This window comes from Saccostrea cucullata, unplaced genomic scaffold, assembly GCF_032062105.1.
Source record: "Saccostrea cucullata isolate Sc308-1 unplaced genomic scaffold, CSIRO_AGI_Scuc_v1 ctg922, whole genome shotgun sequence".
In the NCBI taxonomy this organism is placed as follows: Eukaryota; Metazoa; Mollusca; class Bivalvia; order Ostreida; family Ostreidae; genus Saccostrea; species Saccostrea cuccullata.
Genome location: NW_026926648.1, coordinates 131,537 through 159,014, shown reverse-complemented (window position 1 = coordinate 159,014; position 27,478 = coordinate 131,537). Strand labels below are relative to the sequence as shown.

The window sequence follows — 27,478 nt, the reverse complement described above, 5'->3', positions numbered from 1 at the left end:
GCGAGACGTTGGAAGTGGGAATTTGTAGAGTGGAAGAATCAGTATTTGTGATCTATTATTTGCATAGTCACTGTGCCGTTTTCGTATTGCATAATTTTATTTCGATCGGGTTCAATATTCTGTTTATTACTAATTATGGTAGCCATGGGGTTTGCCTGGTGTTTTGGCTGTTAAGTTTGGTGATGTTGGCCTCCCTAAGGAGTAAGTTTTATATTGTTTTACTTGAATTTACATCTAACTTGATCATCTGTATCTAACAGTATTATGCAATATATTTTATCATGTTTCAATTCTGCAACCACAATGTTTTGTAAAACCGCGCATTTCCAGCATGCGATAGGCATATAGGCCTGTTCAGCTCACATGTTAAAGTTACGCATTTAATTTTGTATGATTGCGTACGATTTTGATATTTTGTCAAATTCTTATTATGCTTTTGTAATTTGTAGTTTTTTACCCTCTCACGAGGTGTGTCCAATAAACAGTACAGTCACTGATCTTTGTCAACTTTTTAAGAAAATAACAGAATATGAAGAAGGAAGACTATATATAGGATCGATCTACTTCATAACTGGTGAGTGACAAAAAATGGAGGCAATCACTGAGTCAGAAAGTTACTGTCTATTTGTAAAATAACAACTAATTAAAGCACATTATGATAGATTAATATGTCTCTTTTTTTAATGCAATTTTTGTCTAACTTTGCTTTGAGTTTGGATCCAACCATATAACATACATTAATTATAGACTGAGACTCAAAACATTCATAGGCCTGATTGATAGATGTACAAAATGGCGGTCCAAGAAAATAGGCTTAAATTCCACTAGAATGTATTAATTTGGAAGTGTCTCTGATGCAAAATTAAATGAAACTAAAATGCAAGAAAATACAAAATAGTCTTATGTTTTACAATCATGGGTACTTTCAGAAAATCTTTCTTTTTGAAGGAAAAAGAGAAGCAATTCACAAATGTTGATGAGCAGAAGACAAGAAACTCTGGCTGCACAAAAATTTGAGCTCTTGAAAAAGAAATGAAAATATGAATGATATTCAATCAAAGGATCCAAATGATGAAATTCTGGAAATTCCACATGGAGAGACAGTAAGGATTTTTGAATTGACCATCTCTGCTCGAACTGCTTGAAAGCACTGAAAACTGTTACCCTGGTGCTGAACAAACTTTTCTCCTAGACTGGAATTAAAAACTGTTCAATTTCTGGCATTAAAACATAATTTGAAACATGCTGAGGAAGGGTCCCCCTCTCCTTTTGACCAAGTAAGGTTAAACATTCTGCAAAGAGTTGCATTTGAATTGAAATTTTTTGTACTTTTACCAGGAATGAACTACATTACTCATTTACTATGGTTTAATGTGTCAGAACTGTCTATTTTAAGTTTTTTAACAAAGATTTTGTTGCCATGGTTGGAAAACAAACAACATTTCTGTGAAATCTTTCAAGATGCTGTATTAAAAATCATCTACTGTTACTTTTTTAGCATGACTTCATGCATTTTCATGAATAAACATGAATAATAATATTGCATTTTTTGTTTACATATAAGCAAGAATATTCATGAATGCTAATGGTTCATGAATTTTATTCATTCATGAACATTCCTGAAAAAATTCATCAAATTATTCATGAATAGTTCATGAAGATCCAATGAACTTATTATTGGACATTCCTGAAATGATGAATCTTCATGAATATGACTCTTCATGAATTATTCATGAAAAAAAATATTCATGAATATTCATCAATTTTCTTTCATGAATGAAAATTCATGATTTGAAAATGTCCAATAATAAGTTCATAGGATCTTCATGAACATTTCATGAACATTTCATGAATAGAATTCATGAAAAATTCAAGGAAATTCATGAATTATTCATGATCGTCTCGCAGGGGTATTCTTGAGAAGAAGATTTTTAAAGAATTTTCCTATATATTTTAATGTAAAACTTTGGTTGGCCATTTTGGCTCCACCCTTTCCCTGGGGGTCATGATTTGAACAAACTTTAATCTACACTACCGTAGGATGCTTCCATATAAATATGATCAATTATGGCTTTGTTATTCTTGAGAAGAAGATTTTTAAAGAATTTTCCTATATATTTCCATGTAAAACTTTGGTCGGCCATTGTGGCCCCGCCCTACCCCCAGGGGTCATGATTTGAACAAACTTGAACCTACACTACCTGAGGATGCTTCCATATAAGTTTCATCTTTCCTGGCACAGTGGTTCTTGAAAAGAAGATTTTTAAAGAATTTTCCTATATATTTCTATGTAAAACTTTGGTAGCCCATTGTGGCCCACCCTACCCCCGGGGGTCATGATTTGAACAAACTTGAATCTACACTACCTGAGGATACTTCCATATAAGTTTCATCTTTCCTGGCCCAGTGGTTCTTGAGAAGATTTTTAAAGAATTTTCCTATATATTTCTATGTAATACTTTGGTTGGCCATTGTGGCCCACCCTACCCCCGGGGGATATGATTTGAACAAACTTGAATCTACACTACCTGAGGATACTTCCATATAAGTTTCATCTTTCCTGGCCCAGTGGTTCTTGAGAAGAAGATTTTTAAAGAATTTTCCTATATATTTCTATGTAATACTTTGGTCGGCCATTGTGGCCCCGCCCTACCCCCGGGGGTCATGATTTGAACAAACTTGAATCTACACTACCTGAGGATGCTTCCATATAAGTTTCATCTTTCCTGGCACAGTGGTTCTTGAAAAGAAGATTTTTAAAGAATTTTCCTATATATTTCTATGTAAGACTTTGGTCGACCATTGTGGCCCTGCCCTACCCCCGGGGGTCATGATTTGAACAAACTTGAATCTACACTACCTGAGGATGCTTCCATATTTCATCCTTCCTGGCACAGTGGTTCTTGAGAAGATTTTTAAAGAATTTTCCTATATATTTCTATGTTATACTTTGGTCGGCCATTGTGGCCGCGCCCTACCCCCGGGGTCATGATTTGAACAAACTTGAATCTACACTACCTGAGGATGCTTCCATATAAGTTTCATCTTTCCTGGCACAGTGGTTCTTGAGAAGAAGATTTTTAAACCATGCCACCAAATTTTTATTAATTCCCAATTATCTCCCCTTGAATGAGGGCGTGGCCCTTCATTTGAACAAACTTGAATCCCTTTCACCCAAGGATGCTTTGTGGCAAGTTTGGTTGAAATTGGCCCAGCCGCTCTTGAGAAGAAGTCGAAAATGTGAAAAGTTTACAGACAGACAGACAGACGGACAGACGGACTATAGACAAAATGTGATCAGAAAAGCTCACTTGAGCCTTCGGCTCAGGTGAGCTAAAAGCACACTGCAACGACGTCAACCTACCTATCAATTGCAAAATCGGTTAAAAAATCTGTTATATGAAATTGTAATTACATTTTTATACCTATAATTTCTGCATTTTGTTTAATTTTAATAATTAAGCGAAAAAAGATGCATTAAAACAGTAAATACGCTTCATTTTACTATGATGCGCGAAATATTGTGCAATGGAAACTATAGTCGGCCCCCTTAATAGAACTATAATCCACATAACATGAAAATAAGGTAAAATTGACAAATACCTCACAGCAATACATCCAAAGTCACATGTACATCTATGTGTTCCATCGGGGTACGGCAGACATATTCCTCCGTAGGCACACAAACTGTCGTCACACATCAATAACCTCGTAAACTCCTCCTCACCGGAACCTTCCAAGCCATCTGACCAATCACAGAGTGTCTTACAATAGCATGACAATATTCAAAGCAGACCAATTACACACACGTCTCTTACTAAACAGAATTCTTTTAACTCTAACTTTAACAACTTAAGTCTAAAGGATGTATTACAACATTTAAAATCCATGCATTTTTCTAATACATTTATCAAATGAATGTTACATCTGACACTGGAGGACATCAAATCAGAAACCAGTATACCTGTTATTCTCTGTGAAATACTTGACAACTCAAGCATTGAATAGTTTGACTGACACAACTATTCAGAGAAGCTAATTTCAGAAGAATCTTGAGCTTTCTCTATAAACTAGAAGCATGAGATTTAGCAGGTATACTTTGTGAAAGTTAAATATTAAAATACATCTACTTTAAACGGACTATAAACAGATCATTCCAATTCAGAAAAAATAAAGAAAAAAAATTTTGAAAGTGCTTCAGAAAATGACATTTAACACAACACTACTTCTAGAAACTTAAAAAGCTGTAGAAAAACCAAATTTCCCACATCGAATTTTGATCAAAACATGACTTATCTGCATAATGACAAGAGCATGATTGACAGATAATGGTGTTACATGTACAAGTAAAGACAACTTCCTGAAAATTCTTCAACTTTGTCTTCAAAGTGGACAATCATTCTTTACCCCCAAATTACGCTATGTATCTAGCTGCTTGCCAGTATGTGGGTTCAAACATACGGCAAGCAGCACAGAAACTTTTATACAACTGATGTGAGAAACCTGGTTTAAGATGAGACAACATGTATACCCCCAGATGCCCCCGATCCTGAACCTTCTCTGGGACACTCCCCGATGGTGTACGTCAGGGAGATCTGCTGCTGACACATGTGTTTCTGTAGTTCACACTCGTTATAGAACTCCTGACCGTCAGATGTGCACACGGTCTTCTGCACGCGGGGACAGACACGGCCGCACTGACAGACGCCTTTAATACACTGACCATAGTAAAGACACTCATAGTCAGATGTACAACCTGTCAAAGGAAATATTAGATTTCACACACTGACAGACACACAGACATATGGAAAGTATACACTGACCAAAGAAAAAATTTGCTATATATAAGAATATGAAATCGTTATACAGACATAGCAAATTAAATTCACAGGCTCCAAGAACTTTGCTATAACCGAATAATTTTTTTCTATCTAAATTTGTCAAATTCTTACCTTATTTTTTATTTTTCTCAAAAAATAAATACCTTTTAAATTACTATCAACAAGAGGCCCAAGGGCCTTGAATCGCTCTTCTGATAAATTGTACAACCTATCACTTGTATTTGAAGCCTCTAACCCTAAGTATCCTAAGACCCAAGTTGCATCAACTGACAAAGTTTCATAATTCTTAGCCAATAGGACTGAAGATATTTTAATAAAGCAATACAAAAAAACATAAGTATGTTACATTGACCTACTTCAAGATTGAAGTTTTCTGAGGACTCAAGATGCATTAATAGACAAACTAAGATTGAAGATTCTAAGCAATTACTGGTAAGTATTTGAGATATTCAAAAGTAGGTCACCTTGACTTCCTTTTTGGTCTACATTCTTGGAAAACCAAAAATGCATCAACTGACAAAGTTTGATTATTCTAAGCCAATAAATACCTAAGATACTTAAATATAGCCATAAAATGTCAAAAGTAGGTCATCGTGACCTACATTTTAGTCAACATTTTTCAGAGTCCCAAGATGCATCTGCTGACCAAGTTTGATAATTCTAAGCCAATAAATACCTGAGATATTCAAAAGTAGGTCACCGTGACCTACTTTTTGGTCGACATTCTCTGAAAACCCAAGAGGCATCAACTAACAAAGTTTGATGATTCTAAACCTATAAGTACCAGAGATACATAAATATAGCCATAAAATATCAAAAGTAGGTCACCATGACCTACTTTTTGGTCGTCACTCTCCGAAAACCCAAGATGCATCAACTCACTAAGTTTGATGATTCTAAGCCAATAAGTACCGGAGATACTTAAATATAGCCATAAAATGTCGAAAGTAGGTCACCGTGACCTAATTTTTGGTCGTCATTCTCCGAAAACTCAAGATGCATCAACTCACAAAGTTTGATGATTCTAAACCCATAAGTACCAGAGATACATAAATATAGCCATAAAATGTCAAAAGTAGGTCATCATGACCTACATTTTAGTCAACATTTTTCAGAGTCCCAAGATGCATCTGCTGACCAAGTTTGATAATTCTAAGCCAATAAATACCTGAGATATTCAAAAGTAGGTCACCATGACCTTCTTTTTGGTCGACATTCTCTGAAAACCCAAGAGGCATTAACTAACAAAGTTTGATGATTCTAAACCAATAAGTACCAGAGATACATAAATATAGCCATAAAATATCAAAAGTAGGTCACCATGACCTACTTTTTGGTCGTCACTCTCCGATAACCCAAGATGCATCAACTCACTAAGTTTGATGATGCTAAGCCAATAAGTACCGGAGATACTTAAATATAGCCATAAAATGTCGAAAGTAGGTCACCGTGACCTAATTTTTGGTCATCATTCTCCAAAAACCCAAGATGCATCAACTGACAAAGTTTGATGATTCTAAACCCATAAGTACCAGAGATACTTAAATATAGCCATAAAATGTCGAAAGTAGGTCACCGTGACCTAATTTTTGATCGTCACTCTCCGAAAACCCAAGATGCATCAACTCACAAAGTTTGATGATTCTAAGCCAATAAATACCTAAGATACTTAAATATAGCCATAAAATGTCGAAAGTAGGTCACTGTGACCTACATTTTGGTTGACGTTTTTTAGAGTCCCAAGATGCATCTGCTGACCAAGTTTGATGATCATAGGTCTGAAGGTAATCAAAATATGCCTTATAAACAATTTGAAAACAAATGCCTGCAAAATTCTAAAAGTAGGTCACAGTGACCTACTTTTTCTTAAATATGTTTTAAGGTCCCAAGATGCAGCAACTTACAAGATTTGATGATTCTAACCCTCTTAGTGTCTGAAATAATGGGATTAAATGTTTTAAAAAGGATAGGTCATAAAGTTCAAAAAGTAGGTCACGGTGACCTACTTTTAAGTTGACATTGTTCAAGGACCCAAGATGCATCAACTGACAAAGTTTGATGATCATAGGCCTTAAAGTGTTCAAAATATGCCTTTAAATCAATTTGAAAACAGATGCCCGCAAAATTAAACCAGAAGTCTCTGTCGAGACTGAAGCTCTACTGGTCTGTACTTATAGCAAAGGAAGAGGAAAGTACTTAAGCAGTTGGGAATTGAAACTTTACACTAGCAAAAAAGAGAATAATGATCCTTGAATAAGTCTCTTTATGTTCTTAGTGTAGTCTACTTGCATGCCACATTATATTATAATCAGACTAAAACTGTATTTGAAGTAGCATTTTGAGAGTAACAGAAATTGCTATCTTTATTAACCAAGGTAATAATGTTCATTGAAGTCAAAAACGGATATAAAGAATTATGTACCTTAGTGTAGTCTACTTGTGTGCCAAGTTATATTGAAATCATACCAAAACTATAGGAGGAGTAGCATTTTGAAAGAATTTCACATAAATTTCTATTTTTAGTAACAATGCCAACACCATTTGTCGAAATCGAAAACCGATACACAGAATTATGTATTTTAGTGTAGTCTTATACTTATATACCAAGTTATATTGAAATAAGACCAAAACTGTAGGAGGAGTAGCATTTTGAAAGAATTTTACAGAATTTTCTATTTTTAGTAACAACGCCAACACCGTTCGTCGAAATCAAAAATCGATATACAGAATTATGTATATTAGTGTAGTCTACTTATATGCCAAGTTTTATTGAAATCATACGAAAACTGTAGGAGGAGTAGCATTTTGAAAGAATTTCACAGAAATATCTATTTTTAGTAACAACGCCAACACTGTTCGTCGAAATCAAAAACTGATATACAGAATTATGTATCTTAGTGTAGTCTACTTGTGTGCCAAGTTATATTGAAATCAGACCAAAACTGTAGGAGGAGTAGCATTTTGAAAGAATTTCACAGAAATTTCTATTTTTAGTAACAACGCCTACAACGTTCGTCGAAATCAAAACCCGATACACAGAATTATGTATCTTAGTGTAGTCTACTTGTGTGCCAAGTTATATTGAAATCATACCAAAACTGTAGGAGGAGTAGCATTTTGAAAGAATTTCACAGAAATTTCTATTTTTAGTAACAACGTCAACACCGTTCGTCGAAATCAAAAACCGATTACAGAATTATGTACCTTAGTGTAGTCTACTTGTGTGCCAAGTTATATTGAAATCAGACCAAAACTGTAGGAGAAGTAGCATTTTGAAAGAATTTCACAGAAATTTCTATTTTTAGTAACAATGCCAACACCGTTCGTCGAAATCAAAAACTGATACACAGAATTATGTATCTTAGTATAGTCTACTTATATGCCAAGTTATATTGAAATCAGATCAAAACTGTAGGAGGAGTAGCATTTTGAAAAATTGTTTACAGACAGACAGACAGACAGACGGACAGACGGACGGACGCCGGACGCATTACTATCGCATAAGCTCTTCTGGTCTCTGACCAGTAGAGCTAAAAGTAGGTCACCGTGACCTACTTTTGAGTTAACATGATGTAAAGTCCTAAGATGCATCAACTTACAAGATTTGATGATCCTAGTCCTTATAGTTAGCAAAATATAAACATTTTTATTAATTGTAAAATTAGGTCAACTTTGAAGTGACCTTGAGACCACGCCCTTTGCCCCAGGGTCATGCCTTGAACAATTTTTAATCTTCAACATGTCCTGATCCTTGTATGTAAGTTTGGTGAAAATCTGCCTGGTGGTTCTGGAGAAGAAGATTTTTTAGCAACCAGTACTTTTGGTTGTGTTTTCCTGATTATCTCCCCTTGTTTTAGGGTCCCAACCCTTATTTTAGTATAAATGGTAGCCCTTGGGCCAAGGATACCCTGTGACAAATTTGACACTGATTGGCCAAGGGGTTCTTGAGTTATGGCCCATATTCTAAAAAGTTAACGCACACCGCACACCGCACAAATGGCCATAGCATTAGCTCTTTGAGCCTTTGGCTCAGAAGAGCTAAAAAGTTAATGTAATTTGTGATGTTAACGAGGCTGGGGGGTGGCAGCCATTTCTAGACTATTTCAATCTCCTTTAAAAGGAGAGCTCCATATAAAGATATACAAAAATGATAAAATTTTAAAACTAAAATGTATGAATTTTTTCTTTGCCAAATGATAGTTGACAGCTAAAGATACTGTATCTAAATAAATAAGTTAAATCTGGGATTGATTTGTTGACCCACCAGCCTCCTTAAAGTCATCTTAAACAAGCTACCTTTAGTTTCACAAGGCACGACTTTGAGCTGCCGTCGATTCTCACACACATTCCTCCTCCTCTCGCAGTCATTGTTAAACCTCTGTCCGTCACTGGTACAGACGGGAGGACCCTCAGAGGAGCAAAACGCATCACATTCACAGCGACCGTACATACACTTAGAGAAAAACCCACACTCCTCCTGGCACGTGGCTAAAACAGACAATACAACTAACATCATACACATTAAACAAAGAGTCAAACAAGCAAAGTAAACAAGCCCATGGGCCACACTGCTCACCTGAGTAACTTTTGCCATTCTGAAAGAACAGATTCCCCCCTTGCAATACCTATTGTTACTCCACCCTACTCCCAGGGGTCATGATTAGTTTGGACAATTTTTTGGATTTTTCCTAATAATTTCAATGTTAAACTCTGATTTCCTATTGTGGTCCTGCCATATTGCCAGTGGGTCAAGATTTAAAGATTTGAACAACTTAGAATCTACACTACCCAAGGATGCTTCCACATAAGTTTCAGCTTTTCTGACCCAGTGGTTCTTGAGAAGAAGATTTTTTAAAGACCCCACCCTATTTTTGCCTTTTCTTGATTATCTCCCCTTATGATGGGACCTGACCCTTCATTTTAACAATTTAAACGCCCATTTACCAAAGGATGCTTTGTACCAAGTTTGGTTAAAATTGGCCCCATGGTTCTTGAGAAGTTGAAAATGTGAAATGTTCCAGATGGACGGACAACGGAAAATGGGTGATCAGAAAAACTCACTTTAGCTTTCAGCTCAGGTGAGCTAGAAGTAGCTCTGGTCAAAATATCCCACTTTATTATTCCTATATACTGAATTTGTAGCCATAATCAATTATGAACTTCAAGGTCACCTTCATCAAACTCTCGCTGTGGTACATTATACTTACTACATTCCCCCACTGATGTCACAGATATAACCCTCCTCTCGTTACACGACGTCACTTTCATCATGCATTCGCTCTCATATGTTTTATGGTCACTGCCACAGATTTTTGAGTCAGCCTGTAAAAATGTACAAGAAATACTGAAAACTGATACATATATATACATGCCAGAAAAATCTATAATATTGTATTATGGCATGATTTCAATTGGAAAGTAATGAAGGAAATATTATATGAAAATCATAATAATTGGTATACATTAATATAACCAAGAACCAAAACCAATCAGCTTTATTTACTAGACCATACAAAATTGCTATGGAATAAAAGAGAACAATCAACATTTATAAAGGTTACGTGGGTAGAGATAACAAAATAATGCTTACTCCCCAGCAGTCTATAGCGTCAGGACACACGCACCGAGCAGATCCCCCCCGCCTGTTACACACTCCGTAGTACTCACACGCCCCTCTCATGTCCCCACAGCCATCTTTATCTACAAAACAAGAAATGTAATGATTACAAATGTAGTGAAAATTTTAAAATCTTATTTTAATACCTGCATGCAACTAATTATTACCTTTTCTTTATTCTCCATTTTGTTCTTCTCTTATTTTGCCTATAATTAACTCCATCCCTTTTTTCCTTTAAATCTATATTTTCAAACTTGATCATTCTAGAATGTTTGCTTTCTATTCAACCCATTTCTCCATTATTCGCTCTCTCCATTTCCCCACAAATCCCTTCTTCCTATTCTCCCACAAACCTTTTCCCCTATTTCCCCTTCCTTACTCACCACAATAACCATAATGTTGTAGATTAATGATGCTGTCACTTCCTGTTGTACAATTAGCCTTCAGTAATTCACACATGTTGTCATAAGACGCCCCATTGCTGCCACAGACCTGACAAAAATGGAATATAACAATCAAAGTACTGAATGTACTGAAACTCATGATTTCACATCCATGGCAGGTATCTTAGATGTTTTAAAATGCAAGAATTAGAGAAAAGTTAAAAATATTTGTCTATTTTAACTGTTCTTAATAAAATCAAATTTTATTATCAAAATACTTTTGCATTTAAATCTCAAGTTGCAGAAATTTTTAAAATGTTACTGTTTACACTCTCCAAAGCTTGACTGAGGTTAGTGATACTTACAGGTTTAAATGGTTCCCCCCGACAATTTTTACACGGCTTGTCCATACACATCACGCGGCCATTCTCCTCCACGCATCTCTGATCTCGACCACACTGCTTAGTGTGACAAGACACTGGTATAGAGGCTACAAAGAGTTAAAGAATCAATTACCCACAATTCTAATCTTATTCAGTTAGACATGTAATGTAATCCTTTATAGTCCTCCTTAACCATCTCATAAACAGATAATTGCCAGCGTAGCCTGATTTTTGGACTCACCACATGGTCCGTCCCGTATCTTGCTGATCAACTTCCCGCTCTCACAGGCTTCCTTCCTGAGGTGACATTCGCTGCGGTAGTTCTGTCCATCAGACCCACAGACCGGGGGGTCAGACCCAGGGTCGGGACACTCTGGCTCACAGTCACACATGGCCCGATTACGGTTGTCAATCCGGCACGAACCGTAATAACATGTCACGGAGGCACATGGACCTTCAAAACAAACAAAATTTATATCACTATACAATATTTTAGCTTAAATCAGTCAAAATTAATACAACATACCTGGTAATCAAAGAGGACTTTACTTATGTGCAAAATCAAAATGTCAAGAATATCTAGAAAGGAAAGTTTAGTTTAAATAACAATTATTTTAAAATCTGCACACTTTGCATGCATTTTTATTTTTAATTTCCTCTTCTCTTTTAAAACTTACTTTAATTTACATGTATTTAAACTTCAAGGTAATATTTTTGAAACCTTTATTAATTTTTTTTAAATAGATAATGATTTTTTTTTTTTTCAGAGAATTCACAAATTAAAATATTTATTGATAATCCTGTTAGTATACGTTCTCTTATTTAAGAAAAAGATCTATGATAAAGTTCCCTAAAAGTTTTTGAAATAAATTATGAACCAGAAGTCTCTGTCGAGACTGTAGCTCTACTGGTTTGTACTTATCAAAAACCATTGCACTATTTTATGTATCTTTGTGTAGTCGACTTGTGTGCCAACTTATTTTGAAATCAAACTAAAACTGTAGAAGGAGTAGCGTTTTAAAGGAATTTCACAGAAAATTCTATTTTTAGTAACCATGGTAACACCGTTCATCGAAATCAAAAACCGATGCACTATTCTATGTATCTTAGTGTAGTCTACTTGTGTGCCAAGTTATATTGAAATCAGACTAAAACTGTAGAAGGAGTAGCGTTTTAAAGGAATTTCACAGAAAATTCTATTTTTAGTAACCATGGTAACACCGTTCATCAAAATCGAAAACCAATGCACTATTTTATGTATCTTAGTGTAGTCTACTTGTGTGCCAAGTTATATTGAAATCAGACCAAAACTGTAGAAGGAGTAGCGTTTTAAAGGAATTTCACAGAAAATTCTATTTTTAGTAACCATGGTAACACTGTTCATCGAAATTAAAAACTGATGCACTATTCTATGTATCTTAATGTAGTGTACTTGTGTGAAAAGTTATATTGAAATCAGACCAAAACTGTAGAAGGAGAAGTGTTTTAAAGGAATTTCACAGAAAATTCTATTTTTAGTAACCATAGTAACACCGTTCATCAAAATCAAAAACTGATTCACTATCCATGTATCTTAGTGTAGTCTACATGTACTTGTGTGCGAAGTTATATTGAAATCAGACCAAAACTGTAGAAGGAGTAGCGTTTTAAAGGAATTTCACAAAAAATTCTATTTTTAGTAACCATGGCAACACCATTCATTGAAATTAAAAACCGATGCACTACCCCATGTACCTTAGTGTAGTCTACTTGTGTGCCAAGTTATACTGAAATCAGACCAAAACTGTAGAAGGAGTAGCGTTTTTAAGGAATTTCACAGAAAATTATATTTTTAGTAACCATGGCAACACCGTTCATCGAAATCAAAAACTGATGCACTATTTTATGTATCTTAGTGTAGTCTACTTCTGTGCCAAGCAATACTGGAATCAGACCAAAACTGTAGAAGGAGTAGCGTTTTAAAGGAATTTCACAGAAAATTCTATTTTTAGTAACCATGGCAACACCGTTCATCGAAATTAAAAACCGATGCACTATTCCATGTACCTTAGTGTAGTCTACTTGTGTGCCAAGTTATATTGAAATCAGACTAAAACTGCAGAAGGAGTAGCGTTTTTAAGGAATTTCACAGAAAATTCTATTTTTAGTAACCATGGCAACACCGTTCATCGAAATCAAAAACCAATGCATTATTCTATGTATCTTAGTGTAGTCTACTTGTGTGCCAAGTTATATTGAAATCAGACCAAAACTGTAGGAGGAGTAGCGTTTTGAAAAATTGTTTACAGACAGACGGACAGACAGACAGCTAGACAGACGGACGGACGGACGCCGGACGCATTACTATCGCATAAGCTCTTCTGGTCTCTGACCAGTAGAGCTAAAAATTAATTCTGCCCAGTGTTGTTACAAAATACTTGATTATTTAAAAAAAAAAATGTCCAAGATAAAAAGAAATGTCTTGTGATTTGAAACAAGAGGCCCACGGGCGTTATAAGTCACCTGAGTATCGTGTAACAACTTTCAAACAATTAAAATTGGTTCGTGTTTTACCCCAGAGGCCATGAAATTCACAATTCACAATTTTGAAAGAGGCACCATTGCTTATCATAATTATAAACTTAGTATACTTACTCTATTTACTTAATACCCTGAGGTAGATCAGAGTAACAAAGAGAAAATGCACTTCCACTTTATAACCAGTTGTGCACCTCGCCCCAAAGGAACCACTGACCCTGGGGCCTGGTATTTCAAAATTTTGCAAATGTTATCATAAAATGGTTCATTAAACTAAAATGCAGATTTTAAAGCATTAATTTTTTTTTCAAACTATGTAACCCCCCCCCCCCCCCCCGACCCAAGGGGCATAAAAAATAACCATTTTGCTAGATGCACCTTTCTTCATCATAAATATATATATACTTGGATCATTGGCATAAACCCAAGAGCAAATGAAAAGATTTTCAAAGAATTAATGCACTTACACTATATAATCAATAGAGCCCCGCCCTAATACCACAATGCCTGACCCTGCGGCCATAAAATTCAAAATTTTGGAAGTGGAACTCTTGATCATCATAACTATGTACTTAGTTAGTTTATTTAATACCCAAGAGCAGAGAAGATTTTCAAAGAAATAATGCATTTTCACTATATGATCAATAGAGCCCCGCCCTAACACCAGAACCCCTGACCTGGGGGCCATAAAATTCACAATTTTGGAAGAGGCACTCTTTCTCAACATAATTATGTACTTAATTAGTTTATTTAATACCCAGAAGCAGAGAAGAAGATTTTCAAAGAATAAATGCATTTTCACTATATGATCAATAGAGCCCCGCCCGAAAACACCAGGACCCCTGACCCTGGGGTAATAAAATTCACAATTTTGGAAGAGGCACTCTTTCTCAACATAACTATGTACTAAGTTAGTTTACTTAATACCCAGGAGCAGAGAACAAGATTTTCAAAGAAATAATGCATTTTCACTATATAATCTATATAGCCCCACCCTAGCACAAGAACCCCTTACCCTGAGGCCATGAATTCCACAATTTTGGTAGAGGACTCAATGCTCATTACATTCATGCCAACAGTTTGCCTGCTTGATGTCCAGGAGTAAAGAAGATGATTTTTAAAGATTGCAATAATTTTGGTGGTTTTGGCCCCACCCCTCAGGCCCCAGGGGGGTGGGGACCATAAAATTCAGTTTTTGTTCCCCTTCACCCATAGATGCTGTATGCCAAATTTGGTTGAAAATGGTTCAGTGGTTTCAGAGAAGAAGCTGAAAATGTTCAAATCTTAACACACGACGGACGACGACGGATGAAAACGGATAGCAATAGGTCACCCGAGTTACTCAGGTGACCTAAAAAATACAAAAATAAAAGCCACCACATTTCTAATTTCTAAGATATATATATAATGTTATAGAGAATTGTTTGATGACCATTTTTTCACCTACCCATAATCACTGCTTACTTGTGACAATTAAAATGCATCCTCAGGCATTTTTCATAAAAAGTCATCCAACCAATGGTTTACCCGTGTTATAATGCTGCTTATCTAATGGTTACCATATACTCCTTATCTAATGGTTTAACCTTATGTTTCTTTTCTTATGGTTTACCATATGTCCCTTTTTAAATGGTTTACCATATGTCCCTTTTCTAATGGTTTACCATATGTTTCTTTTCTTATGGTTTAGGCCTAGAAAAAAATATGTTTGTTTCCGCTTTCAGGCTGAAAAAATATAGGGTAGGTAGGTAGGCAATTTTTTTTTTTTGAAAAATTTTTTTTTGCTTCTTTAATCAAAATGTATGTAGAAGTAACATTAATGACAAAAGAAATTGTGTTTTCAAGCATTACTGTGACTTAACTTATAATAGAAAGGTGACCCAAACTTCTTTCTGTCTTGAAAAGCTTGCAAAGTTGGAGGCTATAATTCCCTGGTTGAAATCTTGCACATCATGGGACAAAAGCATTAAAAAAATATTTAGGGTCAGCACTATAAATTAGGGTCGGTCGGGAAAGCGGAAACAAACATATTTTTTTTCTAGGCCTTACCTTATGTTTCTTTTCTAATGGTTTACCATATGTTTCTTTTCTAATGGTTTACTTTATGTTCCTTTTCTAATGGTTTACCATATGTCCCTTTTCTAATGGTTTAACCATATGGTCCTTTTCTAATGGTTTAACCATATGTTCCTTTTCTAATGGTCTACCTTATGTTTCTTTTCTAATGGTTTACCTTATGTTTCTTTTCTAATGGTTTAACCATATGTTTTTTAATGGTTTACTTTATGTTCCTTTTCTAATGGTTTACCATATGTCCCTTTTTAAATGGTTTACCATATGTCCCTTTTCTAATGGTTTACCATATGTCCTTTTCTAATGGTTTAACCATATGTTCCTTTTCTAATGGTTTAACCATATGTTTCTTTTCTAATGGTTTACCATATGTCCCTTTTTAAATGATTTACCATATGTCCCTTTTCTAATGGTTTACCATATGTCCCTTTTTAATTGGTTTACCATATGTCCTTTTCTAATGGTTTACCATATGTCCTTTTCTAATGGTTTACCATATGTTCCTTTTCTAATGGTTTACCATATGTCCCTTTTTAAATGATTTACCATATGTCCCTTTTCTAATGGTTTACCTTATGTTTCTTTTCTAATGGTTTAACCATATGTTTCTTTTCTAATGGTTTAACCATATGTTTCTTTTCTAATGGTTTAACCATATGTTTCTTTTCTAATGGTTTACCATATGTTTCTTTTCTAATGGTTTAACCATATGTTCCTTTTCTAATGGTTTACTTTATGTTCCTTTTCTAATGGTTTACCATATGTCCCTTATCTAATGGTTTAACCATATGTTCCTTTTCTGATGGTTTACCTTATGTCCCTTTTTTTAATGGTTTACCTATGTCCCTTTCTAATGGTTTACCTTATGTCCCTTTTTTAATGGTTTACCTTATGTCCTTTTCTAATGGTTTACCTTATGTCCCTTTCTAATGGTTTACCTTATGTCCCTTTTTTAATGGTTTACCATAAGCCCTTTTTTCTAATACCAATGCCCCTTATCCATGGTCTAACATATTCTCCTTTTCTAATGGTTTACTAAAATTCTCAAAAAGATTACCATATGCTCCTCAACAACTAATGGTTATGTTACCGATATATGCTCTTGATGTCATGGTTTACCATATGCTCCTTTTCTAATCATCTAGCAAAAAAATCTTATAGTGCAAGTTACAACATCTCAAAAAACATTGCTTTAAATACTTAAAACTACATGCATGCAAAAACCAGTAGTGGCCACTCTGTAAATGTATAAAAATTTACATCAAAATCACACACAACACATACACTGGAAAAGAAAATAATTTCTTTTAAGGTTATCCTACTGTTTCTTTACGTTAGTGGGACCTAACCAGGGGTTTAAATTTTCCCTAAAAATTCACTAGTCCAAGGACTATTGAGCTAGTAAATTTAACTAGTCCGTGTCATAAAATTACTAGTCCAAAGTTTAAAAAAAACATGCATTGTTTTAATCAATTTGATTACAGTGGGGGTTTTTGTTAGTACTTTGGGACTGGGGGCTTGGGCCATAAGAATTTGGAATTTCAGCTTCAATTTGGCTAAATTAATTGGGGAATATCCCAGAAAACCCAGTCATTAAAACAGCATTGGCAAAATGCTTTGTTTGTATTACTTTAAAACGAACAATTGTTATCACAAATCAAGACTATTCTTGGTATGAATTATCTAATTACTTGCATAAAGAACAATAGTGGTATGAATTAACTAATGAAGAAAAATCCAACATGGCTGAACAACCACAAAACATGCTTGAACTCTACTTGAAAAAATGCAATAAACAAACTGAATTTGATCACACATTTCGTAAGTTTTTCTTTGGGATGACTTCCACTACAATATGGGAAAATACAGGCATATTTCCCATTGGAACTGGGGCCGAATTTCGGCCCGAAAAATTACGGAATTAAAATAATTTTTCTTCTTCTCAAGACTACTAGTCCGACGGACTATCAAAGGGTAACAATTGGCTAGTCCGCCCCAATAATCTTTAGGTCCCGGACCTCGGACCACCGTATTTTTAAACCCCTGCCTAACTCTGTGCTGGTGAAGGAGTGGAAGGGGGGCTCAGTTTATCTACTATAACAGGTGCTCTAATCTATTTGTGCTCTTCAAAACCGTGCTGACATATGCCCCCCACCACAATGTTTACGGCAAGAGACACAATAGACTGATGCCTAAATCTGACAGAATCTTTGTTATTTGTAAACAAACCATGCTGATTAGAAAATTGTCACATGTTAAGTGCACCAGAATCTGTATTTTCTTAAGAGTTTATGTTTAGCCTAAAAATGAAGTTTGTAATAATATTACTTTTTTCATATCTGGAAAGCAACTTAATGCCTTTCAATGGATTTCTCCATGAATTTAAATTTTACACATTGCATGTATATGATCATGACAAAAAGATTTCTGATTCCTTGTAATTTATAATTCTGTCAGATCTTCTCCTACACAGGAAGCTTAGGAACAACACTGCCAATTTAAGTCTCACCCTCACGCATTGGCTTAATTTCACCATTGTCATCGGTCAGCTGCCTATAATCTAAAATCAGTTTTCAATATGTCAAAATGTTATATAGTCTTCTTACAAACTATTCATAGCCTAAAAGAATCATGTAGTACATTAAAAGTCTTTACAAACAATATTTTTGGAAATACCCATCAAAATCATAATTCACATTCTTTCATACAATATTCACTGACATCTGAAATAAATCTGTAAAACCTCATTTAATCAAATTTTCAAAAATCATTTAGAAACAAGATATTCAGAGCGCAAGTCTGTATTCTATGACCACTGTTTTTTTTTTTATTTCAGTTATCATACACTTGTTTTGGGAAAATTGAAGGAATCTAGTTTCCTAAAATGTAATTCTTTTATAAAACTTGGACCCATGTTTACCTTATTATTTATTCATGCAAGTTATACAAATATGCCATAAATGATCATGAAATACAATATATGACTTCAGACACAGACACAAATTGAAAGAATTTTATTGATACAACAATTATACTCCAATATAAACAACAATATATAATACAGAATGATTGAGTACAAAATACAAATGTACTATGATATAAAATATAATAGAAAAACCCTCAATGACAACATGTGAATATATATATGCATGCCTCAACAACTGAGTAAATTACTGAAGACATACTAGTTTTATTCATATCATTTTAAAATGGGAATTAACTTCAATTAAGCATGTAACTTTTTTGCCTCCACTAAGATTAACTCTTTACAACTTACTGAATTGTTATGCAATATACACTTAAATGTTAAGGTCATAAAAATATGTGTTTACCATTTCCTTGCAAGCACTTTATAGCATGATACTACATGTACTAGTTTCTCTTAAGTTTATAACTTGTTATAACTTAAATAATAATATGAGTAATATTTTGATAAGAAAATAACTTTTCTTATTTTATGAGATTTCAGCAAGTTTAAAATAGAAGGATTTTGGCAATAAATTGAAGATTATAAAATGAACTTTTCAAAGTGCGTGAAAGTGCGTGATTGCGGGGAAAGGGTATATCCATGATTTTGCGTTAGAAATAGGAAATGGTATATGCGTTAAAATGCGTGACTGCGGGGAAGGGGGTTAACTGTGAGTTCCCCTAGCTCAAAATATATCATCCTAATTCAGTTTCCTCCCATATTTTCTATTATATATTCTAAATACATTTTAAATACAAAATACAAAATAAAGAGGGTTAACTGTGAGTTCCCCTAGCTCAAAATATATCATCCTAATTCAGTTTCCTCCCATATTTTCTATTATATATTTTAAATACAGTATGCCCTCTCAACCTATTTATTTATACTGACTGAGCTTAATATACTGTATACAGGGAAATTTTCACCCTCGTTTTATTTTCGCCCCTTTCGCCCTACTTTAAATTGGGGAATTTAAAACGGGGCGAATTCAAAGAATACAATAAAATTTCTTAAACAAAACTATGACTGGGCGAATTTAAAATGTGCCAAAATTGTTTTCAAGTGTGAAAGGGCGAAATTAAGACGAGGCGAAAATTACCCTGTATACAGTAATTCATCTGCAAAATATTAGGTCATAACCTTGACATTTATATAAATAGTTCAAGTGTGAAAGGGCGAAATTAAGACGAGGCGAAAATTACCCCGTATACAGTAATTCATCTGCAAAATATTAGGTCATAACCTTGACATTTATATAAATAGTTCAATATTTTAATTAGGTCAAAAATGTTGACTGGACTACTTCAAAAACTCTTAATTAGGTCGATATCTTGGCAGGATTTGTTTATTACGGTGAGTAGTATGACACAACTAAATTAAACCAATATCTTAATTAAGCCTACATATCTTGACGGGATTTAATTAGTTGAGTACCTTGGCAGGGTCCCTCGTTCTTGACCTTGATATTCTGCCGACTCTGACATGCGTGAAGTTCTAACATACACCTGTTGCTGTACTGACGTCCATCCGTCCCGCACACCTGAGCCATTCGGTCCTCACACTTCTGGACACACCCACAGCGCGGGATACGAGTGTCGGGGTCAACGATACACACCTGGGGGGAGGTGCACGCCAGATCCTTACATCTATCTGTAGGAGGAACGATACACCAATCAAAAGAAAATACCCAACTGTATAGAGTCTAACTAGCAGAAACTGACACCAATCAAAAGAAAATACCCATCTGTAGAGTCAAAATATAGGAAGAATAGCACAAACATGTAGGAGGAATATAGAAACTGACACCAATCAAATGTAAGAAGAACAGCACAAACTGACACCGATCAAAATGTAGGAGGAATTACACGATATCAATCAGCAGGCAAGATGGGTTATAAAAATATTGTGACCTATCTAATGGAGGAATTGTAATCACCAATCAAAAGGCCTGGTTAACACACCAAACTGTATGACGAATAGGACACAAACTTATGTCCATCAAAAAATGAGGTATTTTACAGAAACACACCAATACATAGGAGGAATAGCATGAGTTAACATCTATCAAAGAGCTGGGTACTTTAAAAAAACACATTTTCCTGTAGAAAGAATACCAGAAACTCATATATACCTATCTCTGCTACTTCTTGACAGGATAAGTACATTATAGAAACACACTGACTGTAGGAAAAGGATTGAGCACTAATATATTGCAACCAAAACAATATCTCAACTAAATCAACTGACTACATCATCATGATTATAGAAATACATTCATCATTGGACAAAAGAGCATCTACTATCTATTAAATATCAATCTCTGCAACAGATATATGTAGAAGAAAGGTTGAATTCACTGATGTTATAGAAACACAAGGACATCTAGTAAAACCTTAGTTTATTTCTTCATTTAATCAAAGACAGAGCAATGCCAGAAATCCTTCCACTGTAGAGTAGCAGGTACTGAATAAAATGTTACTATATCTACAAAGAAAGCTGGATATATGACCATGATGACAGAAAAACTCATATCTAAAGGTCAGGAACAGAACTGGATACCAAGTCTGTAATATTGTAGAAACAGACTATCTCAAAAATAAAATATAACCCAAAGTCTTTTACACAATATTATATGGCTTTTTACAGCTGTGCAAAAATATAATACAAAAACATGCCTGAGACTGGCTTTTTCTTTCAATTTAATTTGTAACTCTTGGCTTCAGTACTTCTGCCTGTGATTCTACTTCAATTCACGGTAATTGATTTTGAACAGAATACTTTACTATCAAGAAAAAGTTACCCAATATTTGTCAATATTGGCACTGCAGACAGATATGTTGGCCAAATAAAATATTTCTTGTGACCCTTAGACATTTTCAAACAACTTTTTTGTTACATGACAATGTCTATAAAATTTCTTGTCGAACAAAGGAAAGAAAATTCAATTACCACAAAAATACAACCCCTCTCGAGACCAGAAGCTACATCCCAAAAATCAATACACTTCATTTTTTCCCCCAAAAGCTCGGTTTCTCCATTTCCCTTGTAAATGACTTTAAGACTGACAGAGTGATCACAATTTGAACAAATTCTGAAAATTTATCTCCATGACTACTCAACTCCAGAGCAACACAGATCAATAACACAAACTAGATTAAGAATCCAGAAGACATTATGTTTCTGCCGAGAAACCAGTTTTCCTCCTTTTTTTGAAATGACAATAATTATTACCGGTAGGTAGGAATAAAATTGACTTGACTATTTACTTTACTTCATAATGCTATGCATTTACCATTAATTTTAACAATTTTAAATCCTTTAAAACATCTTCAATTTTCATTACTGCAAACTATATACTCTTACTTTGAAAAATTCCGAGGACACCAGCATTTACCTTGTACTTGTAGCCCTTACCACATTTTCCGATCGTAAAGGTCATGTTTTTCTGCGTTTCACACGCGGCTTTCTGGAAGGAGCAGAGGTTAGGGTAGTCCACATTGTTACTTCCACAGACCGGCTCGTTATCCACATTATCTCCGTAATCGTAACAATACTGCGGACAAACGCACACGGAAAGTCGCCCATCATCAGACGGAATACAGCGGCCATAAAAATGACACGTTTTATTTTGACAAGGATCCCGCTTTCCTTCAGGATAGACGTAACAACCCTGGGCCCAAAAGAAGAAAGAAAGAAACAGAGATCCGTGAATTCCGAAGACGATCATTCTGAGAACATTAAGTCAACAGAACAGAAAATATCAAGAGCAGCAATTTAGTTCTGTGTAGATGGAGCAGAGATGACCCCTCAGCCAGCGTCGTCAAAATCCTAAGTAAGACGCCCTGATCGTGTCATCTCTCAGCCGCTAATGGCTAAAAAATTCCTCAATCTCGCAGTGCGGCCTGAACCTTGATTAATCTATACAGAATTTAACTTGTTTTCCTCCGTTCAAAGACACAGACTGAAATATTAATGGTTGTATCATTAATAATCACAGTGCATCACTATCTGTGTTTTATTGAATTCTTGCAGCCAACACCAAAGTGCATCAAAGGTCTAGATTTGACACCCACATAAACTCCCTCCTTTCTACATCAAATTCCATAAAAATCTGGTGTTATTCTGTTTAGATGGGCCATACTTCATCACCATTAAGCTTTTGTCAGCACTGGTTTTGGAAGGAATGTACTTGGAGCTCAATAAAGTAATTGTACAGTGCGCTCCCCATGGACCAGAGTTTCACAGCCTCCCAGACCTCCTATATAATGGGGATTCTCACCTCACATCGATGTCTGTCCGTGTGTCATATCCGTCAGAAAAACCTCCTGCCTCTGTATGACCCAAAACTTCCTCCTCTAGCTGTTCTGAAGCGATTCCTTACTGACAAACTCTATGATTTAATAGTCCTAACTGCAAAGTTGTTTTTTTTTTTGGTCGTTGTTGTTGTAACTTTTAAAATCTCCTGATTAAGCATTTTGCTAATGTACCCATCTTCTTCCATTAATTTGCAAGATGTGAAAACTTTAGGGTCAGATAAGAATCAAGTGATGGGTTCCAAAAACTCAAGTCAATAATGACAAATTAATCTAGAAATACACAACTTTTCCGTTCACTACTTTGACTTTGTGTTAGACTATCGAGCCTGGAGAGCTGATTGGTTTTCTCCCAGAGATTGGCTTGACAGCGGACTATACAATCTCTATTTGTCCATTAAATCAAATCAAGTGTTTATTATTTCTTTAAGCTTCCCTGATCAATCAATTTACAGCAAGGACTTAATTCATATGTCTGAACAATGCATTTTACTGAAATAACATGACATTACCTATAAACTTTTCAGGCAAAGTTGCACACTATCCTTGAGAACAATCAATAAATTCTACTGCATATCAAAATAAATATATTTTTTTATGCTGGGCTAGACCACTCAGAATTTGATTACTTGAAGAACTTACATGAAAATATCTTAGTGGACAATGCAGACTGCATGATAAGTTGGTAAGGGCAGATGAAATTAATTTTAGATTCTCAGTCCCTGACCTTCCTCTGTCAAAATACCAATCAACAGGAAAAGCCTGTAAATAGGGGTGAAATGATATGCCTCTTTCACTGTTTGATATGTATCAAGTACTGTAAACCAACTTTTATTCACCTGTGAGAAATATTCACGAGTACTGCGACCTACTTTAATTCGTGAATATTAATTGCCACGAACCAAGACTTTTGATCAGTATTTGTAAAGAATGTTTCCTCGGTCGCAGAAATTGTTGCTGACTGCCTGATTTTAAACTGTAATGAATCGCGAATAAACGATGATGCGAATAATATTTGGTTTACAGTTATTTTGTCTCGGTACGTTATTTTCGATACATACATTTTGAAAGAAGTGAACAAACTCAACCGTTGTTTTATGATTAAGATTACTTAATCTAGTCACAAAATTAACAAGCAAAATTACTAGAAGAAATTAATGAAATTGATTTGACTGTTAAAAATTAATTTTTCAATATATCAGTCCATAAAATTTTGTTTTTGTACTATAACTATACTGAGTAACGTGTATCCTTTATGTCTAACTGACTGAATCACCCCTACTAATGTTATTGTGATTTAAATTCAAGACACGTGGTTTAGGTTGATCTATTCAAAGGTTATATGGTAGAACCGGTTTTATAAATAAAATTGGCAGTAAACACGATATTGCTATAGCCTGTTTCTTTTGAAAACATGTCCTGTAACAAATGTTTCCAGACCTTTCTGAAAGACTTTCATGATTTTCAACAGGAAAAGGGTGGCTATAGGAGGGGTGTTAAAATAATAATATTTCTTATACTTTTCGGCGAAAATTACAGCTCACTAGTGATCGATGCGCTGGTAAAAATGTGCATTATCATCTACACTGACAAACCTTTGTTTGCCTTATATGGCTATTGTTATAAATGCGCACAGAGGATCTTGTCACGAGCAACTGGCCAATCGTTGAATGAATAGCAATGTTAATGCCAAATACATGTTTACATTTTATTTTCGAACACGTTGTTCAGGCCAATCTACGATCATGTTAATGGACTGCAAAATAAAAAAAAATGTTCTTACGAACAAAATACAAAGATAAGAAACTATGGAAGATGTTACAAGCGTTTTTGATTTGTTGTTAAATGGAAAAAAATGTTCAATAAAATGTAGTTTGTGTCTAGTTCAGAACACCAGCGCTTCAAGGGTAAGGAAAACGAACAGCTTCTCATGCATTTAAATGGACAAAACTTTGTTTACATTCTTGATCACGTGTTTGGTCAGGGAATTCACTTGGCAATTGTATTCACCGATAGTGCAACAAAGGAATTAATACTGACGCAAATCGCTTTTGCAGTATGATTTTCAGAAACCTAGACTTCCGCCGTTTATTTAATAAATGAATTGTTTGTCATGAGGAGCATGAAAATAATATTTTAAAAAATGCATTTCATTTACAATAAGATTTTTCCTTTTTCAAGCGTAAAATTCCTGTAGTATTCGTAGTAACCCATAATGCAATACTCATTCAGTTGATTGGTCAGTTAAAACCATGCCGGTGCCTCATTTGCTAATCTGACGCCAAAAAATATAGTCCCGGTTCCCGCAAAAATATTTGTCCAAAAAGAAATTTTAATTCATGACTGCAGAAAATTGTATTATAGAGAATACTTATTTAAGTTTGAATGAGTGTAAAAGAGATCGATTGATTGAAGTATATATCTACAGACATTATCAGCTGATTCTAGGGGTTGTGAACACTGAAACGCAACATAACATTTCTGTTTACCATGCCTCCACGTGCTAGTCACTTCCTAGGCACATTTCCGTGAATAATTTAACCTATCTCGCTGAAGTCTCGCCAGAGCTACTCTGAACTCATCGGGTTTTATAATTTGCTGAACACCGAAATTAAAAGGTTCCGAACACATTAGTAGGGGTGTGAATGACAATCCTGACCGAAAAATGAACCGAACCCAAAATAGAGTTCTTGTACTCTGTATGGAGAAAGAATACCATGGTGAATCAATACTGTGGTGAACTGTTTCACCCCTACCCATGAAGCATTACAGGATGCCATTAAACCAAACTTAATAACTCGTACGAAAGTTCGAGGAGGAATAGGCATGGCTTGGGCATGGCTAAGACACGGAATCCGCACGGGTTTTTAAAAAGCGCACAGGTTCTGCATGTCCAAGACACGGACACGGCTTCCTTGTCTGAAAGTGAGAAATCCTCACTCACAGAAACCCGTGTGGAGGCACGGAATCCGTGTCCCAGGGAGACGGTTTTTAACTCAGGCGGGTTTTGCTTTAAAATATTTATTTATATCTCACGGCTTTTTACTGAGCATGCTCAATCATAACTTCCTTTATTTGAATATCAAATTGGAGGGATTCATGGTCATGAGCTAAGAATGTGTCTTTTTTCTCTAGTTAAAGGATATTAAACTAATAGATGTAAGTTTGAATTGTATTTATGTCAGTGTGGGATAATTTCTTCACTTTTGAACTAAATGCAGTTAGTGTAATCTAGAATAAATAAGTCAATTTTTCCATTTTCATGATATTCCTGTATTGCAATGTTGACAATGAACATGTCATGAAATAGTTTAGGTTTATCTGAATGACTTTAGTTGGACTTCCACTAATCCTTTATAGTATATATTTTATGTGACAACACTATGCTAGCTAGTGATAGTTTTATTTAAACTAAATTCTTTCTCAGATTGTGCAAACTTAGCTACTAGATAAAATAACAATTGAATATTGTACATTATCATTAAAATCTTGATTAAAAACTAGCATGGATTGTAAACTGTTAAAGTTAATCTTTAACAGAAAGCAAATGGACACATTTATGTAAGATTTTTAACTTTTAAAATTCTAAAACTAAGCATTAATGTAAAGCAATGTGAAGTTAGTTTGCTTTCAGTCACCATTTTGGCATCCACAGTTACATCAGGGGGTTCTCTTAAGGCCATGACCTAGATCTAAACAAATACACAGATCCCGTGACTCCTTATATGGTATACGGCACGGCTTTTTTGACATGGGTTTTCAAAAAACCGTGTCTCCATATATGGAAAAGGACACGGGTTTCAGACACGGATTTACAGAATCTGTGAGTCCATATATGGAAACTAGCACGGCTTTCTGACACGTGTTTTGTAAAACCGTGTGATCTCATTTAAATATTTCAGCCTATATCCCGTGCAGTGTCCGTGCCTCGACCACTTTTAGGCACGGCTTTCCATACATACTTTACATAGAATCACGGAATGCTAAAGCACAGGTTTCTGGAGACGGAATCCGTGCCTGAGCCGTGTCTAAGCCGCCCAGACTGTTTCGTACGTGAAAATAATGTGTAAGGTCTTTATGATTTAATTTCCTTATAAATGTATTCATAATATATTCATAAAATCCACAATTATATACAGTAAAATTTGTCTAATCCGGACTCTGTGTACTCCGGATTTTTGTCCATTCCGTCTATAAATTTTAGTCCCATGCACTTCTTTAACAAATTCATTAGAAAAAATTCTGTGTAGTCCGGATACTGTCTATTCTGTATTCCGAACGGCCATACTGGTCCCAACTGCTCATAATTAACGGTAATTATTTCCTCTAATCCGGCCACACCTGAGTTACTTCAAAGCAATTAACACCTTTCTTGGTGGATTT

At 35.0% G+C, this 27,478-nt stretch overlaps 1 protein-coding gene and 1 long non-coding RNA gene across 2 annotated transcripts in view; one reads left to right on the top strand and one right to left on the bottom strand.

Moving 5' to 3' along the window:
• The window catches only part of LOC134272320 (agrin-like), a 103,173-nt gene that overhangs the window by 35,935 nt on the left and 39,760 nt on the right, over positions 1 to 27,478 (bottom strand). The window contains exons 5-14 of the mRNA XM_062754566.1: positions 20,217 to 20,428; positions 18,324 to 18,374; positions 11,466 to 11,678; positions 11,207 to 11,331; positions 10,842 to 10,950; positions 10,432 to 10,541; positions 10,049 to 10,163; positions 9,138 to 9,329; positions 4,532 to 4,756; positions 3,604 to 3,745 (exon numbers count right to left, since the gene is read on the bottom strand). Coding sequence (XP_062610550.1) covers positions 3,604 to 3,745; positions 4,532 to 4,756; positions 9,138 to 9,329; positions 10,049 to 10,163; positions 10,432 to 10,541; positions 10,842 to 10,950; positions 11,207 to 11,331; positions 11,466 to 11,678; positions 18,324 to 18,374; positions 20,217 to 20,428 — 1,494 coding nt within the window. The remainder of the gene's footprint in view (positions 1 to 3,603; positions 3,746 to 4,531; positions 4,757 to 9,137; positions 9,330 to 10,048; positions 10,164 to 10,431; positions 10,542 to 10,841; positions 10,951 to 11,206; positions 11,332 to 11,465; positions 11,679 to 18,323; positions 18,375 to 20,216; positions 20,429 to 27,478) is intronic.
• Positions 149 to 1,540, top strand: LOC134272321 (uncharacterized). The gene is made up of 3 exons (XR_009993166.1): positions 149 to 201; positions 450 to 574; positions 949 to 1,540. It is a non-coding gene; the product is annotated as an uncharacterized LOC134272321 (long non-coding RNA).